Here is a 20,913-nt window from a genome sequence, read left to right as displayed (position 1 = left end):
AGGTTATTGAGCTTAGAGTAGAGGGAGGGTCAATTGCTTTGTCCACAGAACTGGTGACCACAGAGTCACATCACTCCCTTTTCGCCTCAGGAAGACTTAGCTCTGCCCAGGATGTGCTGCCTCACCTGTATCACTTACGTTGTTGCAGTCTAGGTGATGATGACAATCCTCTTCCCCCTTCTCTTTCATTATAATCATCACTCTTCTCACAGTTGACAAGTTTTTGAGTACTTACTGTTTGTCAGAAAGTGTATTAAATGTTTTATCCACATTATCAAATTTAATCACCATCACACCTTAGGAAGCAATTGTTTTTGTAATTTTTTTTACTTTAAAAACATTTTATCAGTATGTGTTTATAGCACATAATGATTACCTTCATCGTCATGTACATAAAATGTCTTAATTCTTTTTACTTCCTCTTCTGCCCCACCTTAGGAAGTAGTTATACTAATGTGTCTTACCTTTACAGATGAGGAAACTAAGGTTCAGAGAGATTTCTAGGTAACTTCCCCAAGGTCACATAGCTTGACACATGGCAGAGCCAGAAATTCGAAGGAATTTTTTTTAACTTTACATTCTGAGCTCCTGTTATATATGTAGTTATTACTTAATACAATTTGGTGGCAAAGATGATTTCTGTTTTGAAATTTGCTCTTTGAGACTAGGGGTGTAGCTCGGTGGTGGAGCATGTGCTTAGAATGTGTGAGGTCCTGGGTTCAATTCTCAGCAACATATACATGTACACACACACATACACAAATTGTAGTCCCATCCAGTGAAATTTAATTTAATCAAGTACTATATTACTTTACCCATCATTTCCATCCTAAAGCATGTATAAACTGCAAGTATGGAATATTTACTAAAACATAAAGTCTGAGAAAAACTTCAGGGACAGGGTGGGATTGGGGGTAGATTAGGGAAGCTGACTAAATTTCTAGCTTTTCTTTCAAGGCATTCATGTATATCTTCACCATTTTACATGAAGTATAAATTTCTGAAATAGAGGGATTCATTTTTAAAAATTGAGATACAACTCACATACTGTGAAATTGAACCTTTTAATGTGTCAGTTCAGTTTTTTTATTATATTTATTTATTTTTTCAGTACTGGGGATCAAACTCAGGACCTTGTGCTTGTGAGGCAGGTACGGCGCCACTGAGCTAAATCCCCGGCCCTCAGTGGTTTTTAAGATATTCACAGAGTTGTTCACCACTGATTCCAGGGCATTTTCATTACCATGAAAAGTAACCCAGCACTCATTACCCCAGTCACTCCCCATTTGCCCTTCCCCAAGACCATCTTTAAACCTATTAAATAGTAAAATACAACCCAGTGTTATGTCCACTCTTCTTTCTTCCCTGTATCCAATAGTATCATGAAATCCTGATTCTACAAGATGCTAGAAAACTGGAGAAGGAGCTTTTTCTTTGTGCTGTGGTAGCTGCTTCCTAATGTTGTGGAAAAGCCTGCCTTCCACATATGTACTTAGATTTCAAAGAGGTTTTTAAAAAAAGATGTTATAATATCTGAACTAGAAAAGTTTAATATGAAACATTTATAAATCAAAAATGGTATTTAATGCTCTTTATAATGGAGTAACTGGTATGAGACATATGCTCTCACTATTAACAATTATAAGACTTTAAAAAAAATGAGGGCACTGTTTTCAAGTAGTAGACCCCAGGTAGTATAGATCTGTGATCCTGGAGAGAAAGGAAAAGGTGAACTCCTTATTCACCTTGGCTCTTGGCTTGGAGGCAGTTTCCCATCTACAGCCCAGGAGACTGAGATCAGAGTTTGGGGCTGCAGAAATGACTGGGATTTGTGGAATAGCATATAAAAGGAGAGGAACATCAAAATGGGTATGCTTGTCAAAATGAGCAGGAGTCTGCTTGGGAATTTACCCCAGGTTCTTCCTTACAGAAGGGCTGGGTCAGGCATGCATAGGGCAAGACTCTGTGAGGCATAACAGAGTGGCTGCAGTGTGGTATAAGTAAGCATAGTACCCGAGGGTGCATAGGCCAGCCAGAGTAGAGAGACCTTGATGAAACTTTAGGAATTCATTTGAAACCCCAGAAAGGACAACTTCAGGAGTGAGAGCAGTACCTTAGAATAGGCCATACCATGTAAGACTAAGAACAAAATCAGTACTATATAGCCTGAACTGATGGCATAAAACCAAGCAACGAGCAACAAAGTGAATATATATGTGTGTATATATATATATATATATATATATATATATATATGAGACCATTATCAAAAACTGAGGAGTATGTATTTTTTTCAAGTACACATAAAGCACTTACCAAGATAGGCCATGTCCTATGCAGTTAAACACCCTAATAAAGTTTAAAATAATTAACATACAGTATGGAGCCAGGCGTGGTGGCACATGCCTGTAATCTCAGCACTTGGAAGGATGAGGCAGGAGGATCACCGAAAGTTCAAGGCCAGTTTAGACTATACATAGTGAGTTCAAGGCCAGTTTGAACTACATAGCAATACCTTGTCTCAAGAAAAAAAAAATAATAGTAATAGACAATAACATAAAGAATGTTTTCTGACATAACTGAATTAAACTGGAAACCAATAACGAAAAATTTCTGGACATTTGGAATATTTGGAAATTAAACAATACACTTCTAAAAATAGCCCATAGTTCACAGAAATCATATGAAAAATTAAAAAAAATTGTTTTAGTTGAATAAGCACTATATCAGTATCCCTGGGCAATGGCTAAAGTAGTGCTTAGAAAGAAATCCATAACTTTAGATGCTTATGTTAGAAAAACAATAGAGTTTTAAGGTCTTATCTAAGTGCCACATTAAGTAAGTAGAAAAAAGAACAGTTGAAAGAGAGATAGTAAAGATTATTGAAGAAGTTCACAAAATAGAAAACTGATAAACAATAGGCAATTTTAACAAATCAAAAGTTAGTTCTTTGAAGGATCAAAATTGACAACCCTCTAGCAAGACTAAGAAAAAAGAATGCACAAATTTCCAATAATATTACAAATCATACAGGTAGTAAAGAGCTACTAAAGGAATATCATAAACAATTTCATGCCAGTAAATTTGGCAGCATGGATTAACTGGACAAATTTCTTTAAAAACATAATTTACCAAAACTAAGACAAGAAGAAATGGGAAAATTTGGATAACACTACATTTGATAAAGACATTGAATTTTTTTTTTCATAAGTTTATTGGTACATTTTAGGTATACAGTACAGTTACATTCATCATTGGGATCTTGTACCATTGCATGAGTATCTTGGTTCTTATTTTTTTTCCCTTCCCTTGCCCTCCCTTCAACCCCTCCACCCTTCCCTATTTACAAAGACTTTGTTTCCATTTTTTTTTTTTTTTTTTTGGTACCAGGGATTGAACTTGGGTCCTTGTGCTTGTGAGGCAGATGGCAGAACCACTGAGCTAAATCCCCGGCCCTTTGTTTCCATTTTTTGCCTTCTCTCGTATTTTTTCTTTTCCCTTCTTTTCTTTCCCCTAGTCCTCCCACTTCCCCTACTCCTTCAGATCTTCCTTGAAGTTCTTGAGGCCTGGATTATTTCACTGGTGAATTTTATCAAATATTTAAGGATGAAATAATGTTATCTCTTTTTTGGGGGGCCATACAGAGAATTGAACCCAGGAGTGCTCAGCCAGTGAGCTACGTCCCCAGCCCTTGCCTCAGCTTTGCAGAGTTCTGTACTGAGATCACAGGTTTTCACCACCACACCCACTGTGCTAAGCATGCTAATCTTACACAGAATTTTCAGAAAGTAGAAGAGAACACTTACCAGTTTCTTTTCCTGAGGCTAGCCTAACTCTTATATGTATACCTGACAAGGACATTTAAAGAAAAGAGGATTATAGACTATTATTCCTTGGGAGCATAGGTATAAACATCTCTAATAAATTTTGTGAAATAAAACAGATAATGACTCATAAGCAGAGTTTGCCCCCAGGAATGCAATGTTGAATTCACGTTTGAAAATCATTGTAATTTACCAGAATAAACTAGGGGGCCCTGGGTAATGATCATCTCAATGAAGGCAGAAAAGGCATTTGACAAAATTCAATGACTATTTATGGGTTTGTTTGTTTTTTTCTCTAAAGCCAGAAACTAAACAGTTGGCTTTACTTGAGCAGTCATGAACTGTGCTCCTTTCCCAAGCGCTCTGAGGAGGAATTCCAGTGCTAGCTCCTAGCTAGCACAGCAAAAGACTGAGGTCTCTAGGACATCATTAACTAATTGGCCAATGATTGTATGCATTTACTGTTTTTTAGAAAATTAGTATTCCAGCTTGTGTCAACTACCACATACTACTAATAACTTCTGTATAAACTTTATTTCATTTTTAAAATATTTTTTTGTTGTTGTTCTCTATCAGGCAGTGTGTGGTTAAAAAAAGAAATCTCCCACCTGTTTGTCTTATTCCAGCTACTATTCATAATGTAACCTTCAGATACACAGGTTTATGTGGTATGTAGCTGTTATTTTCTTTGTATAGCATATTACTGCCCTTCTTTCATTTATATGAGGCAAACTTTCCCACTTTAATTTTAAGCTTTCTACTTTCTCATGTTGCCATTTCAGGCTCACTTTGTTGCTCTTAACGCTGGGTTTTGATAGTGTATGACTATCCTAACCTCTGATTATTGTTTTAAGCTTATCATGCAGTTTGTTGTCCTTTTTCTCTGTCAGATGTTACCTTGGATACTTTCCAGTCTTGCAGTCCCCTATATATGGCCTTATATTTTTCTGTTTCTCCTACCTACAATTTGGTTTAAAATACTTATAATCATTTTTATTTCTTCCTTACTTTTGTGGGGAGCACCCTTCCTTTGCCAAATCACATCATTGTGACATTGTTCATCCATGGTGTGTTGTGTTCATTTATTACTGATAATTGCTGAAGAACGAAAATTTAAAATCAGAACTTTAGTGAATTTAACACGGGTCCAGATTTTTCCTGAATAGTGTCAGCTTCACTCATTGGTGTTCCTATATGCTTTCTTGAGTGGATAAGAAAGTTCTGTATTCTTCATGTCTTAAAGAGAGAAAAGGGTTGGTTTAACATCCTATGTTAGGACATGAAATCCATTTCATTGACACCATCTAAGGAATCAGCCATTCACTGAGTGTGCTGAATAGGAACTACCAGAAGATTCTGTTGTACACATTCCTTTCTAGTATAGTGGCTCTAATTTCTATAAAAGACAAGTGATAAGTTTTTGTTGTTTCTTTTTGTAAAGATGCAAGTCCCTGGTTTTCATGATGTTTGGATATTGGTATTTCTTGAGAGCTTGTTTGGAGCTTCTAGCAGGGGAGCACAGCTACTCGTATGCCCTCGACTGAGGTAATGGTCCTCAGTTCTCCTCTATTGGGGGATGGTCATCCTCTTCAATAACATGCAATTTGGAGATGGACACACATGGTGTGGCATTATGGTTTGTGTCTAGATGTCTCCCCAAAGCCTCATGTGGTCATAGGATATTTTGGAGGTGGCTGAATCTAGAGTGTATGATTGATTCATGGTGGGGCTGGGCCCAAGGGTACTAGGATTAAGGGTGTGAGTGCTACTGTCCTAGGTAGTCTGAGTAAGATAAAAGGGGCAGGGAGATTTCTGTTAAGGTCTCTTGGTGCTTTTGCCGCTTCTGTTGCCATGAACTGTTGTACCTCTGCCACCTTGCCTTGGAGCCAGCTGATTATGGACTGAAACTTTTACAAACTGTTAGCTAAATAAATTTTTTTCCCTTTGAATTTGGGTGTCGGGTATTTTGTCTCAGCAACAAGAAAAAAGTAACTAATAAGAGTGGTGAGGAAGGAAGGGGACACCCGTCTAGCCAGCCAGATCAACCGAATTAACCAAAGCGATCAATGGGGTGACAGATGTCGCAGCTAGATCGCCCTCGCATTCAGATGTTGGAACTTTTTTAAATGACTTGAAGTCACTTAACCCACGAAAGGGCTCATATTTTTCATTCCAATTGGACAGTTTGTTTTCTACCTAATTTCCCCCCTTTAGAATCTTCAATTTTCATAATTCCTGTCCTTATTCTCTTTAAAAAGAAAATCAAGAATATTTTGTACTTTAAAATAAGTGGAAGGGTAGAGAAATTCCTTGTGTCTTGTAAAATCTACAGCAGAAAAATTAGCTTGTACTTGAATGGATAAGGAGAAGAAACAATGTCTGCCTTGCATATCTGTGTAACATTTATCTTCAGAGCTTGGAACACGGGGTTAATACATTTTCTTAGTGTCAGGAAAATGTCTCAGAATCTGCCTATTTTTAATTATTGTGTTCCTTGTTATCTGCAGCCACACCCTAAAGTTTCACTTCATAGTTTCAGGTTAATCTGCATGTATGCAAGTACTATCATATGGATTATCCGCACATTTATTACATATGCAGCATAGGCAGTTAATTTTAACATGTTGCTAAACTACTTAGCTCAAACATGTCCAGTGTATTTATTTATGAATGATTTTATTTATTTATCAGTGATTTTTTTACATCCCTAAATGAGAGTCATGCATAATTTAAGAAATGTCAATGTGAGAGAATGCTTAAGAACTCCTATGTTAATCCATTTAAAATTGGTTCTTTTAGTGTCAGTTTCCTCCTCCCTCCACCAGCATAATTTTGTCAAAAAGACGAAACTGAGGGAGAGATATATTCCTTTTAAAATTTAAAATTTAGAGATATGTTCCTTTGAAAAAGCTAACAAATGATAAAAACATTAGCCTACCAGGGGTGGGGTGGAAATTTTTAAATTAGTTAAAACTGCTGTTCTGTGAAGTGAAGCTTTCTTCACTTAGATTCTATTTTTATCAAAACAAACAGTAAACTACTTGGGTGTTTTAGACTTGTTCAGTTAAATCCTGAGAGGGACTGAAAGCCCCTTATGATTAGCAGAAACTCTGACACATACCCTGTTCTATCCACTGAGGTTACTACCCTCTGAATTGGGACAAATTTGAGATAAGCCAAATGTTGCAATAGAAATTGTAAGACTGTTTATCTCAGCAGATTCCTTTCTTTTTCTACCTTAGTTTCTCTTATCATTCCATCACACCAGAGCAGGGTTGTCCTTTGTTCTCCAGCATTCCACAGCTGATGGAACCAGACCTCACTGGTGAGCTTGCTGCAGAGGGAGAGAGGGAGGACTTGCTGTTGAGGGAGAATATGTCTGGGACATCCTCCTCAGCCCAGCAGGGACACACATGGTCAAGATGGCTCTGCTTTTCCTGTTCATCCATTGCTGGTTCTCTGAGCAATTGCCTGGCAGTGACAGCTGACCTTCTGTCCAAAGCGAACTCCGGTGACATAAATCAGAGAAGGAAATGCGGTTTTCCTAGCCTCTCTCGTTTCCTTCCTTCCTGGAGCAGGTTTAGACTGCATTTACTGATACATTTTATCCTTTCACACAGAGAAGCTGCTATACTTTTAGCTCTCTGTTGTCAGATATAAGAAATATGCAATTTGGGGGGGTCTTTTTCTTTTTTTGCCTTGACGGCGGTCAACCTAGGGTCTTGTATGTATTAGGCAGGCATTCTATCACTGAGTTACACCCTTAATCTTTTTATTTTTATTCATTTATTTTTAAAATTTTGAGACAGAGTCTCACTATGTTACCCAAGCTGGTTTTGAATTTGTGATTCTTCTGCCTCTGACTCTTGAGTAGCTGAGATTTCAGGTATGTGTCACCATGCATGGCAGTTGCTTTTGAAGTTAAATATTCCTTCACTCTGCTGGGACTTCAAATCTTTTTTTTTTTTTTTGGTACCGGGGATCGAACTCTGGTCCTTGCACTTGCACAGCAGGCGGCGAAATCACTGAGCTAAATCTCCAGCCCGGGACTTCAAACCTTTAAAATGGTTTCTCATTTCCAAGACATAAGGAAATCTTGAGATGTTCATGAAAGTATATGCTCTTGAAGGAAGCTGTCTAGGAGAACTGCAGAGAGGAGGTAGAGACTCAGTTGTGCTGTGCCAGTACCTCCAGGGCAGGAGCAGTGACAGGGAGGAGAAACAGCAATCTGCTGCCTTTCTGTTAAGGAGACCCCTTCAGAAATTTTGTTCTGCATGAATGTAGAAGATGTCACTAGTGCTTTTTGAAATATTTGGGGTTTGTTTTTTGTGCTGAGTTTTTTTGTTTTTTTTATTTGGGAGACTCAGACATTAATATTTTTCTAGATATTTTTGAAGCTTTCTAAATTTACATCCCTGGTATTTCTCACCTTGATTTATCAGAGTATATTTAGGAAACTATAAAAGAGTTTCTATATAGTTCCTAAATAGAAATTATAGTTTCATAAACTATCTCCATTGTTTTTATGCAGAGTGCTCATAAATCTTTTTTTTTTTAATGGTAGTAAAGTTTTATTAAAGATAAGAAAATAAACAGGCACCACAGAGTGAAAGTTTGGGCCAAGTAAAAGTGGAAAAAGAAGTACACCCTACACTTGAGGGTGAGCCATCAGTGCAAGAGAGAATTCAGTGGCCAGTGCTCGTAAATCTTAAGTGTCCTTTTCTGGGTGTGTATTACTCTGGGGTCCAGCAGAAAGGAGGAAGCAACTTCAACTGTGTGGTTTGAGGAGGTACAAACTAAAAGAGAATAGACAGGTTTAGAAAAATAATAAAGGATTGTACTATATACCAAGGCTAGCAGGAAAGTCACTCTCTTCTTGAAGGTCAGGGGAAAGGGCATTTACCTGTTTGGAGAGGCCTTCTGATGATAGCTGTGGGCTCTGACAGCCCAGCAGAGAGTGAGCCAGGGAAATAAATGTCCCAGCCTCACAGTGGCTCTGCCTGCAGATCTCTGGTGTCCCCTTGGCTGATCACAACTGAAAGCTCAAGGCACAGGAGGCCTGGGTGCAGTGTGTGCGAGTCAGCCTCAGGGGTACAGAGCAGGTGAAGGAAGGGCAAATGTTCAGTACCCATGGTCTGTACGGAGTTCAGACCTTTACCCCATGACCTTCTTGGGAATTACTTATTAACCTGATGATATCAGTGTCTCTTAAGACAGAAGTTTATAGGTTATGATCTCAGGATATTTTTTTCTAACATATGTCCAGACTTGTAGCTATGTTGGTTATTAAAAATTGCCAGTCTCCCTGGCGTTTCACATTCTGTCATATTTTATAACATTCATTTACTTTTTTTTGTTATGGCAAATGTAAATAACATAAAATTTACTATTTTAACCGTTTTTAAATATATACTTCTGAGGGCTGGGGATGTAGCTCAGCGGTGCAGCGCCTACCTGGCAAATGTGAGGCCCTGAGTTCGATTTCTGGTATTAAAAAAAGAAATAAATATATACTTTTGTGGCATTAAATACATTTGCATTGATGTGTATCTATCACTACCATCCACTTCCAGAACTTTTTCATTTTCCTGAACTAAAATGCTGTACCCATTTAATAACTAAGTCCCCAACTTTTACACCAACCCTCAGCTCCCATTCTACTTTCTGTCTTAATGAATTTCACTGTTCCGGTATTTCATATAAGTAGAATAATATAGTATTTGTCCTTTGTGTCTGGCTTGTGTTGCTTAGCATAATGGCTTTAAGATTTATCCATGTAGTAGCATATGTTCATCTTTTCTTCCCTTATAAGGCTGAATAATATTCCAATATATTACCACATTTTGTTTATTCTTCCATCTACTGATGGAGGCTAGGGTTGCATGATGTACTTCATATTACTTTTCAAATTTCTGACTATGTTTTCATTGACTCATTTATTCTCATGGCTTTAACTTTTGCATGTTCAATCTGATGTCTCACTAATCTAGAAGATGATTTGCAAACAAGGATCGTAGGAGTTGAAACTTGAAATGTGGAGGTGCACTTGAGCAGGAGAAGTAGGCATCATTTGGAGGAAGAAGAGAATGGGAAGTATTTAAAATATGTGGAAAGAAAGGAACCTATACTGGACAAAAGAAATGACAAAGAAAATGATTTTGGGGCAGAAAGTAGTTAATGAGAGCAGAGACTGTTTGGATAGATAGGACTCCTGAGTACTATGAGTTGGGTGGAACCAGGTTAAAAAAATTAAAATGTGACCTAAAAAAATTGTGCTGTGTCCAAGCAAGTTTAGACATACGGGATTAAAAAGGATTCTTGGCTAGATCAACTTGGTCTTTAATAGTACTTTCTGTGCACCCTTCCAAGAAAAAAATATGGTTCATAGCCTTCCTAGAGTTTATAATGACCATGGTGCTCTTGCATTTTGGAGCATAAAGATTAGTATCCTCAGAACATGTTTTTGGAAATGGTAGGGACTAAGCTGCTTAGAGGCTGAAACTATACTCACACATTTCCCACACAACATCTTAAATGTTTTTGGACAGATCATCAGAACAAACCTGGGATGGGAGTTAACTTCCAAAGGTATTAGCCAATACAAAATGTTAAGAATCCTTGAGGAATTAAAATCACTGGAGATTTAGAGTCTTCTATCCTCGCCTGCCATTGGATGGGTAAGACTTGAGTATCTCCTTCTGAGATTAGTGCTCAGGTTATCTGCAGGAGTTTATTTTTTCCTAAGTAAAATAGATACTCTGGGATAGAAGTTGAATTGATTAGGATAATAGAGGAGGCTCTAAATGCCATTGTCAGCCACCAGGAAGATTAGAGAATAAATATTTAAAGAATATAGAGTTAAGGGTCATCAAGTGATGACTCAGTAAAAATTATTAGCCTGTATGTGAATTTATAAATTCCACTTGGCTTCATAAATATTTGTTGAATATGTTAATGAATCATAGAAAATAGGGTCTTGTAAATTCTTTTTTTAAGCACCCAAAGAAATTTTTTGTTTTTATTATTTTTGAGACAGGGTCTCACTATGTAGCCTAGGCTAGCCTCAAACTCAACAGCAATCCTCCTGCCTCAGCCTTGAGTTCTGGGATTACAGGCATGTATCGCCACACCCAGCATGAAATTTTAGTTTATACAATGCACAAACATATGCACAACTCTAAGAGATCATAGCTTTCTCCACAAAGGCACAGTGGATTTATTTCAACATATTGTCTGTCTTGAGTATGTAAAGACAACATAAGCAGAAAACTAACTTGGTGCTCTAAAATTGAGTTTTCCAAATTGAATCATGGCAGATGCTGGTTCCCTGTGATGTTATGTTCAAAATAAGATTCTGTGGCCTCTTAATTTGGTGGAAAAGCGACTTAGCTAAGTTATAAATTAATGTAGGACTTCTAAGAGATTTTTTCTCCCCAAGCATCTGGCAGAAATAGTGTTTTGACAAAGGTTTGTTGAGAAACATTGCTCCAAAATGTTCGTTCTAAATTAGAGCCTTATTAAAAACCCAAATTGAGGGCAAGTAAAAAGTTGGGGCCACAAGACTTATAAATTGCTGTCTGGCATTACTTCTAATTCACCTGCTTATATCCATTTCTTCTCTGAATTTTAAGTTTGAGCTTTTTTTTTCCCCTTTTTGGTACCGGGGATCGAACTCGGGACCTTGAGCTTTTGAGGCAGGCTGTTGAACCACTAAGCTAAATCCCCAGCCTTTTTTTCCTTTTTAAACTACAAAGGACCTTGTGAATTCATAAGCACCTGAGTAATATGTAAAGATAAACATTTAGGAAAGATCAGTCTGGCTTACTGATATTTTAGTGAGGAGAAAAGAATTGTAACTTCAGAAGCAAAAAGAGAAAAAATGTACTTCATTAAAAAACAAACTACCGGGGATTTAGCTCAGTGGTTCCGCCGCCTGCTCTGTAAGCACAAGGACCTGAGTTTGATCCCCGGTACCAAAAAACAACAAAACAAAAAGCAAAACAAAAAACAAACTACAAGCAAAAATTGAGCTCTAGTTAAAATAAGTACACCAGAGTTTGATGAGAAGTATCTGAAATGCAGCCTAAAAAATTACTATTTGAAATGCATCAAAAAATAGCATGAATTGATAAATGGATAAAGGAATATGTGATAAAAGTAACCACAGTCATATGTTGTTGGTAGAATTTAGATGGTGAGTATAAAATTCTTAGAGTCTCATTGCTTGAAATTTTTCAGAGTAAGATATTGGAGCTGGGTATGGAGGTGCATACCCACGATCCCAGTACTGGGGAACCCAACGCAGGAGGATTGTGAGTTCAAAGCCAGCCTGGGCTATATAATAAGATCCTGTCTCAACACTTCCCCCCACCAGAAAAGGGGAAAAAATGGAGAAATAGAGAAAAATGGAGGTCTGGAAGAGTTTGAAAGAAAGACCAATAAGATTTAAGAGAACTACTTTTGGTAGTGAAAAAAGCATGGACCTATTAGTCAACAGTGCTGCCTTGGTTCACAAACTCAATTCTTTCCATGATCCTTCCTGGTTGCAAACCAAACTGGATGAGAACTGAATCAAATTTCCCCAAAAGGTCAACATTGAACCTATCCATTGAATTTAATTCAGCTCTAGTCCAACTCAATTTGAGACAAGAATTGTGGAAAGAATCAAGTTTGTGAACCAAACCTGAATTCTCATTGTGGATTAAGCTATTTATTAGCTACAGGAGTTGAGTAAATTCCTTAGTGGTGGTGCTGGAATCTGCCAGGACCCCTGGTGCCAAAGCCTGCTGTCCACCTTGTAGTATCACGATGATTCAGTCTTCTTTCTGTGTCTGGTGAGTGGTAGACGTTCAAGTGATAGCTGTTGTTATTAGTGTGGCATTGGCTATAGAGAATGAAGAAGTTTGAGATTTTAATGCTTGACTAGGAAGATTTATATGACATCACTGCTGGTGTCATACATAGGTAAGTTGGAAAGTAAAGCTATTTGTGACAGTTTGTTTAATTTTATTATTTTTTCCTCTTTATAATTTAATGAATCAGTGTTATCTTAGTCAACAACACAGGCAACCTGCATTATGTAAGATATATAAAGTGGAACTAGAAATCGTCCAAAAGCTTTGAAAAACTAGAGCTGAAGACTTTCTGCATTTGTAAATTAATGGCTTTTGAGGGGGATGAAGATCTAAGGTACTTAAAAGATAATCTTAATATCTTAAAATCTGTAATGAAAGGGAAAACCTACTCATACTAATTCTTAAAACTCACAAGCTAGAGGCCGGGAATTTAGCTCAGTGGTTTTGGTGCCTGCCTCGAAAGCACAAGGTCCTGAGTTCAATCCCCGGTACCAAAAAAAAACACCTCACAAGCTATAGTAATGTAAAACAAATTTGTCATTTTGGCTGATATTCAGTATTTATACATGCAATATAAATTACACATATGTATACCAGTATAACAACATACAAAAATATTGATGTGTAAAATATTTATGATAGATAATATTATTGCATTTAGTGTCATTTTCTTGAAAATTAAAATCATCAAATCCTTTAATGTATCAAACAAACAATGCCAGTTCAGATTAGAGAAAATGTATGCCAACACCAGCTTTTGACAATAAAAGTAAGGAAGTGAAAGCCCTACCTACAATTTGTCTAATTTAGGTCAGGTGACATGAAAACAAAAGGATATTAAAATTATTTATAATTATACTCACTGAAGGAAAGCATGATACCAGAGTTCTTTTCCACCATAAAATTATTTAAACCCATTTATTTAGGTAGAAATACTAGCTACTGGTATACTCCATTTGTAAGAATTTCTCAACAACAATTGTCTTATATCTGGAGCATGTAGAGGAAAATAATGCTTCATAAGTGTTTTTTGTTCTTTTGAGTCTCAGTTCTTTTGAGTTTAAGGTACTTTGGGAGAATCCTTGTGTTCTGGATGGCCTGATGAATGCACTGAAATCAAGCAGTGTGTTGGCCGGGGATTTAGCTCAGTGGTTCCACCGCCTGCCTCGCAGGTGCAAGGACCCGAGTTCGATCCCCAGTACCAAAAAAAATAAAAAAAATCAAGTATGGTGTTTGTAAACTGAAGATATTCTTAAATCATACAAATGTGTGGATTGTGGAGTTCAGATTTCTCCTACTGGCACTATGACTTTTGAAGCACATTTGTTATGAAAGTTTCACACCGATTTTGTTCTGTTCCTTCTTCATTAGCCTCTCTGCTTCCTTTTCCCTTTTCTTCCTTTGTTCTACTGATTTCTTTTCTCTGTCTGCTAGTTTTTGTTGCCTCAGAACTTCTTTTGCTTGCCAGGCTGCATCTTTTTCCCATGCATCGATATTTACTTTCCAGGTATCCAAGTCACCTAATTCAGAAGAGATCAGGCGTGTTCAGGGTGGTATGGCCATAGACAAGTCACCTAATTCAGAAGATTGATGACTAAAAGGCATATCTTATGTAACTTCTAATCTACTGGAGAAACTTGTGCTACCATCTGGAACGCCAAAATTTAATGGTTCTCTCTTCTTAGTAACAGTTTTCTGAGTTTTCCTTATAGTAGGTGTCGTGTCCTTAAAGTATTCAGGTTCCAGTTGCTCCGAAGCATTCTATTGTGTGGCCACATTTCTGTTCCCTTCTTCAATCTTTGCACTTGTGGGGGCATCTTCATCCCAGGATGTTCAGTCTTCCACATCTGTCTGCCTAGGAACTGATGAGTAATCAATGGTAGTTGGCAATATAATTTGATCTCCACTTAGTTTCTTTCCTGTGCCAGATCTACATGTTAATCTTTTCAGAAATGAAAATACTGTTGCTAGGCTGGTGTAAACTTTAAATAACTGAAACTGAGTGATGGTCATGGTGGGAATCAAAGCCTGCCCCTCCGCTGCCTGCCCAGTGGAGGCTCCAAGCTGCCAGTCTCTTCCTCAAGCTCCACGTGTTCAGCTCCACCCCTGCTCCTTTAGAGCTTGGCATGTGCTCTGTCATGGCCAGCAATGCCATGTGCAGCTGCCATGGCCAGTGTTAGTTTAATTTTAGGTAAGTGAAACTGAAGATTTTTATATGGGTAGTTTCATATATTTTCCTAAGGTTCAACAAATCATTTTAGAATGTCTTATACAACAGCACTGCTGCAGCTCAGTAAATGAAATGGACAACAATCTTCCCTGGCAGAGTTTACATTCTAAAAGGATTTGGAGAATTATCTTTCCAAGGATATTTCTACTTCAGACATATAATGACACTCCAAAGGTGAAAACACAGGCATTCGGGCCCGGGATTTAGCTCAGTGGTTCCGCCGCCTGCCTCGCAAGCGCAAGGTCCTGAGTTTGATCTCTGGTACCAAAAAAAAAAAAAAAAAGAAAAAGAAGAAGAAGAAAACACAGGCATTTACCAGCCAGGGAAGAAAGTGTTGTTTTTACAGCAAACTTCTGATGTCGCTGACATCACACTGCTTTTTCTCAAACCCATCTGTGTTCTGATTTCCTCTGCAGTTGTTTTTTACTTCATCTGGAGCTGGTGGAACAGCTTCTAGAAGCTATTGATGATTCAGTTTTGAAATACATTCTCTGGGTTCTAGAGTGGCCCCAGCATGTCTAATCATAGTTGCTTTTCACAGGAAGGAAGACTGAGATGAAATCTGTCATGTTATACATAAAATAGGGGACATCAAGCCCTACCTTCTGGTCTCACTCATGAATCATGTAATTTGTTGAGGCTATGACTTCATACCCTGCTAGGGTGTGTATATCCCTGTGATTATGCACTTCTTCCAACAAAGTAAGAGGTCAGTCAGTAAAAGTATTTATTGAGCCAGATTCTTCTCTGCTTCTGAGTCACTTTCTGGTAGAGTAAAGGTTCTGATAGAGAAGTGTTAACTGTTTCATGTCATAAGAACTAATGTATAACTGGGTAGCTCCCTAGATTTATGCTAATTCTTGATATTTTAGATAATGAGATATACAGTGAGATGAAATTTGAGAAAAAGATTTAAGAATGAAAATCATATCTATGTTGGCCCATCCCTGAAGAGTTGTTTTACTTTTATTTTTATTTTTTTTCTTAGTGAAGACCTTTTAATTTTCACAGAGCCATCTACTTTTAATTTAAGCAACATTTAAAAACAACTCATTTCAACTATCTCCTGTACAAAATATTTTTGTCATGGCTGCCCAGACTAAATACACCCCACAGTATCTCTGGCAAAAGAATAAAACAGCTACCGGGTCAAGTTCCTGTTGAAGAGTTAATTAACTTCTCATTCTAGCACTGAACAATTTCAATGCGGTTATGAGACTTGGGAGAACTATTAGATTACAAAGAAAAGGTTTCTAAGTATTTTTAAGTTCATTTTCTTTTTTAATTATAGGAATGTCTTTACTCTCATCTAGCCAGTGTTGAGCTGATCAACAAACATCTAGCTAAACATCAATCTTAAAAGTCAATCTGGTGATCTTACTCAATAAGAACTTTAAGGTATTTATGTTTTATGGATGATTTTGACTTAAATATAATTATAATGTGCAAAAAGATTATCTGGCTGACAGTACTGTCAGTGCCCAACTTTTGTTTACTTTTATATGACCTGATGCATGGAAACTCAAGTTTTTAAATATTTAGTTGACTTAATTGCAAGGGAATTCAATTGACACCAAAAAATTTCCCAAAATGATTCCCTGGCTATCCTCATACTTCACACCCTTTCAATCAACAGAACATTAAGTGATAATAATGCTCAAAACTAAGTAGTAAGTGAATGGACTAAGATGCTTTTTGAAGTCACTAGATGACCTGCTAGAATAAATTCTGTCCCTGGGTTGGAGTTGTTTTAATAACATATATAGCTAAGAGGTTTACAAATTATGTTTGATGACATGTGGAACTCTGACATCAACTTCAGTCCTTTGGAAGATAGCCAGAAAATAAGGAGCCTCAGAGAACACAAGAAATAAGTGTTTAAAAACACTAGCACAAACACATGTCCTTTACTACCTCAGAAGAGTGTCAGTGTGCCATTTAGTGCTTGTTTAACTTTTATTTATTTGGAAACCTTTATTAATTGTGGTGCTGTGTGATCCTTCCTCCCCAACGTTTTGTCTTCAGCAACCCAGAAAGTGTGTGTGGAAAAGTCAATGGAGGAGATAAACTGTGAGCATAGGATGGCTCATCAAGAGAAGGGGAAAAGTTACACAATACTGAGATTATTAGAGCACGTATGGTTTTAATCAACTTTTGTCAGGGTAAGCTGACATCAAGGGAGAAAGGTGAAAGGTTGTACAGTACATAGTACAGTAAGGTATGGTCTTTTTTTTGTTTTTACTGGAGACCAAACTCAGGACCTTGCACTTGCCAGGCAGGCAGTGTATAGTCTTAATAACCAAAGAGTAAATTATATTCAGTGGCTTCTATGGAAGAAGCTGGGGAGGTATATAATGTATCTATTTCTAAACATGGTCAAAATGAACCAAGTTTTGACATGTGGAAATGGGAAGTTCTGTAGTGCTTCTGTACTTAAAATAGCACATTCTGCCTTGAGCAGTGACACAGATTTGGGCTTATAGTTGATTTTGAAAATGGTTTATAATAATTAGTAGTATCTGTTAAGCAGCTACTATACCAGCTCTGTCCTAGGTGCTTTCACCAGTCAGTATCCTGGTGAAGACTTTGGAGACAGACTTGTAGTCCCATTCCACTTTGACTTGTGTGACCTTGAACCAATGATATCACTGCTCTGATACCATCCTTACCAACCAAATAGGAGCCAATAATATAGGATAGGGTCATTGCAAGGACTCAGTGAAGGAAGTACATCGCACAATGCATGGCATATAATAAGTATTCAATAAATATTAGACATTGTTTTTTGAAACAGGGTCTCCCTATGTAGTTCAGGCTGGCTTGAACTCACTAAGTAGCCCAGGCTGGTCTTGAACTGACAGTTATCCTCCTGCCTCAGCCTCCTGAGTGCTGGGATCATAGGCATGCACCACCATGCCCAGTCTAGACATTGTTATAATTCTTTTTATCATTGTTCTCATCTTACTGATTATTTTGAAAATGTTATCTCCAGTTCTTACGATAAGGAAATCGAAGCAGAGAATATAAATAATATTTCTAGTGTCAAATAGCTGATAAATGATGTTTCTGGGATTTGAATTTTGTTTTCTCTGCAAAAGCCTAATGCTTTACATTTCCATTATTCTGCCTTCTTGGTGTGTAATTATAATTCAGTTTTTTTGAGACTTAATAAAATCTACTGGCTGGGGTTTAGGTCTGTGGTAGAACACTTGCCCAGAGGCCTAGAGTTACTGGGTTTGATTCCCTAGCACCAGAGAGAAAAAAAGAGACAGAGACAGAGAAGAAAAAAGAGAAGATAAAACCTGTGACAAGAAAGGACAGAGGATGTGGGAAATGTTACTAGCCACTTCTCTTTTCTACTGTGGCCCCAAGTTATTTCATTACAGAAAAAAAAGTTCTAGTAATAGTACAAAAATAAGCTACTTTTACTTAACAGTATAAATTAATTATGTAATGTTTAATTATGTTTCTTGATTTATTAAAATCTTCTAGGTAATCCATATTTCTATACCGAACTGTTTATTAGATACCTAAATATATTTTCCGCATCAGTGTTGTTTTGTTTTTGTTTGTTTGTTTTTTTGAGAGATAGGGTCTTTCTTTGTAGTTTGAACTGGGTTTGAACTCAGTGTGTAACCCAGGCTAGTCTCACACCTGGGCATTCATCTTGTCTCAGCCTCCCAAGTGCTAGGATTATAGGTGTGTGCCACCACACCTGGCTCCGCATCCGTGTTTTCTTAGGTTATAAACTTAACAGAGCTACAACCATCTTTTTGTCATTAGGCACCTAGTGCCTTTTGATGTGATTGTAGTTGTATGTGAGATGAATGTTAGAATCCTCATCTCCACAAACATCAAATGGGGTGAATGAAGGAAAACAGACATCGAGCCTGGTCAGTCTGGAGGTCTTCAGCTGCTCCACATAAAGGACCTGAGGAGAACACAGTTCTGATCATGGCTGGTTGTTGCCAGGTGCACATGTGCATGTCCTTGTTTTCTGGTGGTTAAACACATCCTTAGGCTTCCTGGGCACATGTATCACAGTGATGGGCACATCATCTCATTGTACCACAGATCCATAACTATATAAGGCCACTCTGACATTGGACCATGGGCTTCATTATACCAGAATCATGTTCTCCATCTGGTATAATGCACTAAAAAGTCATCTGGAGGCACCATTTTTTGTTGTTGTTGTTGTCTTTTTGAGACAGGGTCTTGCTATGCATTTCAGGCTGGCCTTGAACTCACTTTGTAGCCCAGGCTAGCCTCTAACTCACAGCGATCCTCCTGCTTCAGCCTCTGGGATTCCAGGCATGCACCACCACACCTGGCTTTCAGTGCATTTTGAATCTCGGCCTATGAGGCATGGTCCTGTTGCTGTTCGTCAAGTCGTGCTATTTTTTTTGTAGGTACCATCTTCGGAGGTAGAAGCCAGAGTGCTCTCATTGTGAGTCCTGGCCCTGCTGCTATGAGCTCTGTAAAATGAACAAATTAGGTTTTCTAACCTTGCTGAACCTTAACTCTAATCTTTAACTTGATTATGGGAAATATCTGATATAGTAAATACTATAGTAAGATAATAAAATAATATAATATTTTAACTTAATTTAATATAATATTTTAAATAATTTAATATTTTAAAAGTATATATTGTATGGTACTTTTTTGAAAATGCTAAATTCCTTCCTGCCCTCTTCAGGCACTTTGGGAAGCCTACATTTGCAGACTTGGATCTTTTTTTGTCACTCAGAGGTATAGGTCATGCTTTTGTTTTCTTTTCAACTTCTGAAATACTTTGAAAATCAAGTGAAAGTATGTGAAGAAATTAACATTTTAAAGAAGTAAATGAGAAAAAGTACTTTGATTTTTTTTAAAATTACAAAGTACAAATTGGCTTGGCTTTGACTTCATTTTAAATATCTTTATATTTTAAGCTTATTCTGGAGAAATAGATTTGTTAAATCTTAAATACTGGTGCTCTTACTTTCTTTTGATCTGTCTTTCTAGGTGATGAACCATGGAGACTGGCTCAGTGGTCCGAGCCGTCTTTGACTTTTGCCCTAGTGTATCAGAAGAGTTGCCGCTCTTTGTGGGCGATATCATTGAGGTGTTGGCAGTGGTGGATGAATTTTGGCTTCTAGGAAAGAAGGAGGATGTTACAGGTGAGAGGTTCATAATTTCTCCTGTACACAATGGACCACAGCCCATCTCTCCTTTCCACACTAAAAATAAAAGTTCAATGGGAAGCTCACATCAAAAACTTAAGAGGCCTTTTGTGTTTTTCTTCTGTATTTATATCAGGGTCTGTACCTGTGAGGAGATAATTTTTGTTATCATTTCATTGCTCCTTCTTGATTCATTTAGAGGGTTGGATTGTTAGATACCAGCTTCCCCCAGCCTGGTTTTCTACAGGTGTCATTCCCTTCCCCTTTCCAGCTTATGATCCTTTGACTTCAGTGCTGTTATCTAGAGAGATACACATTATCTCTTTCTTCAGAACCCCTGTTGTTGATTGTGGCTTTCACAGCCAGATTTGCCTCTGGTTGATCAAACATAAGGTGCTCTGTACCTTGTTGCTCTGGTTATGTTCTTTTAACATTTCCTATCTGTCTTTCATTCTTCTCAAGGAATTGTGATTCATCCTTTTTACTCCTTGCTAGATCTCTGTTGACCCAAATTGATTAAAGTTACCCTCTGCCCTAGAAGCTATGCCCCATATTTCATGCTCCTGGTTATCTTTCTTCTGTTTTTTAAAATATATGTTAACATAGCCAGGCATGGTGGCACATTCCTGTAATCCCAGCACTTGGGAGACTGAGGCAAGAGGATTGCCATGAGTTTGAGGCCAGCCTGGGCTAAAAAGTGAGTTCAAGGCCAAGCTGAGCTAAATAGTGAGACCATATCTCAAAAAAAAAAAAAAAAAAAAAAAAAAATATATATATATATATATATATATATATATATATGCACATTAACATAGGTTTCTTTTCTTAACTAGCCT

General features: G+C 37.5%; 1 protein-coding gene and 1 pseudogene across 7 annotated transcripts in view; one reads left to right on the top strand and one right to left on the bottom strand.

Annotated features, from left to right (window-relative positions):
- Positions 1-20,913, top strand: part of Dnmbp (dynamin binding protein) — a 106,179-nt gene that overhangs the window by 15,078 nt on the left and 70,188 nt on the right. For 5 of the 7 annotated variants that reach the window (XM_004838653.3, XM_021253194.2, XM_021253192.2 and 2 more), the window contains one exon: positions 19,920-20,074. In XM_004838653.3, coding sequence (XP_004838710.2) covers positions 19,930-20,074 — 145 coding nt within the window. In that variant the 5' untranslated portion in view covers positions 19,920-19,929. Of the gene's footprint in view, positions 1-16,200; positions 16,308-19,919; positions 20,075-20,913 lie in introns of all 7 variants that reach the window. The other 2 variants (XM_087185115.1, XM_087185116.1) reach the window with 1 other exon arrangement.
- Positions 13,926-14,698, bottom strand: LOC101716429 (receptor-binding cancer antigen expressed on SiSo cells-like; annotated as a pseudogene).

Source organism: Heterocephalus glaber, unplaced genomic scaffold (assembly GCF_053883595.1).
Source record: "Heterocephalus glaber isolate CG9 unplaced genomic scaffold, H.glaber_assembly_v1.0 deba00001497, whole genome shotgun sequence".
In the NCBI taxonomy this organism is placed as follows: domain Eukaryota; kingdom Metazoa; phylum Chordata; class Mammalia; order Rodentia; family Bathyergidae; genus Heterocephalus; species Heterocephalus glaber.
The sequence above is the reverse complement of the archived record's forward strand: the minus strand, read 5'-3'. Positions and strand labels throughout refer to the sequence as shown.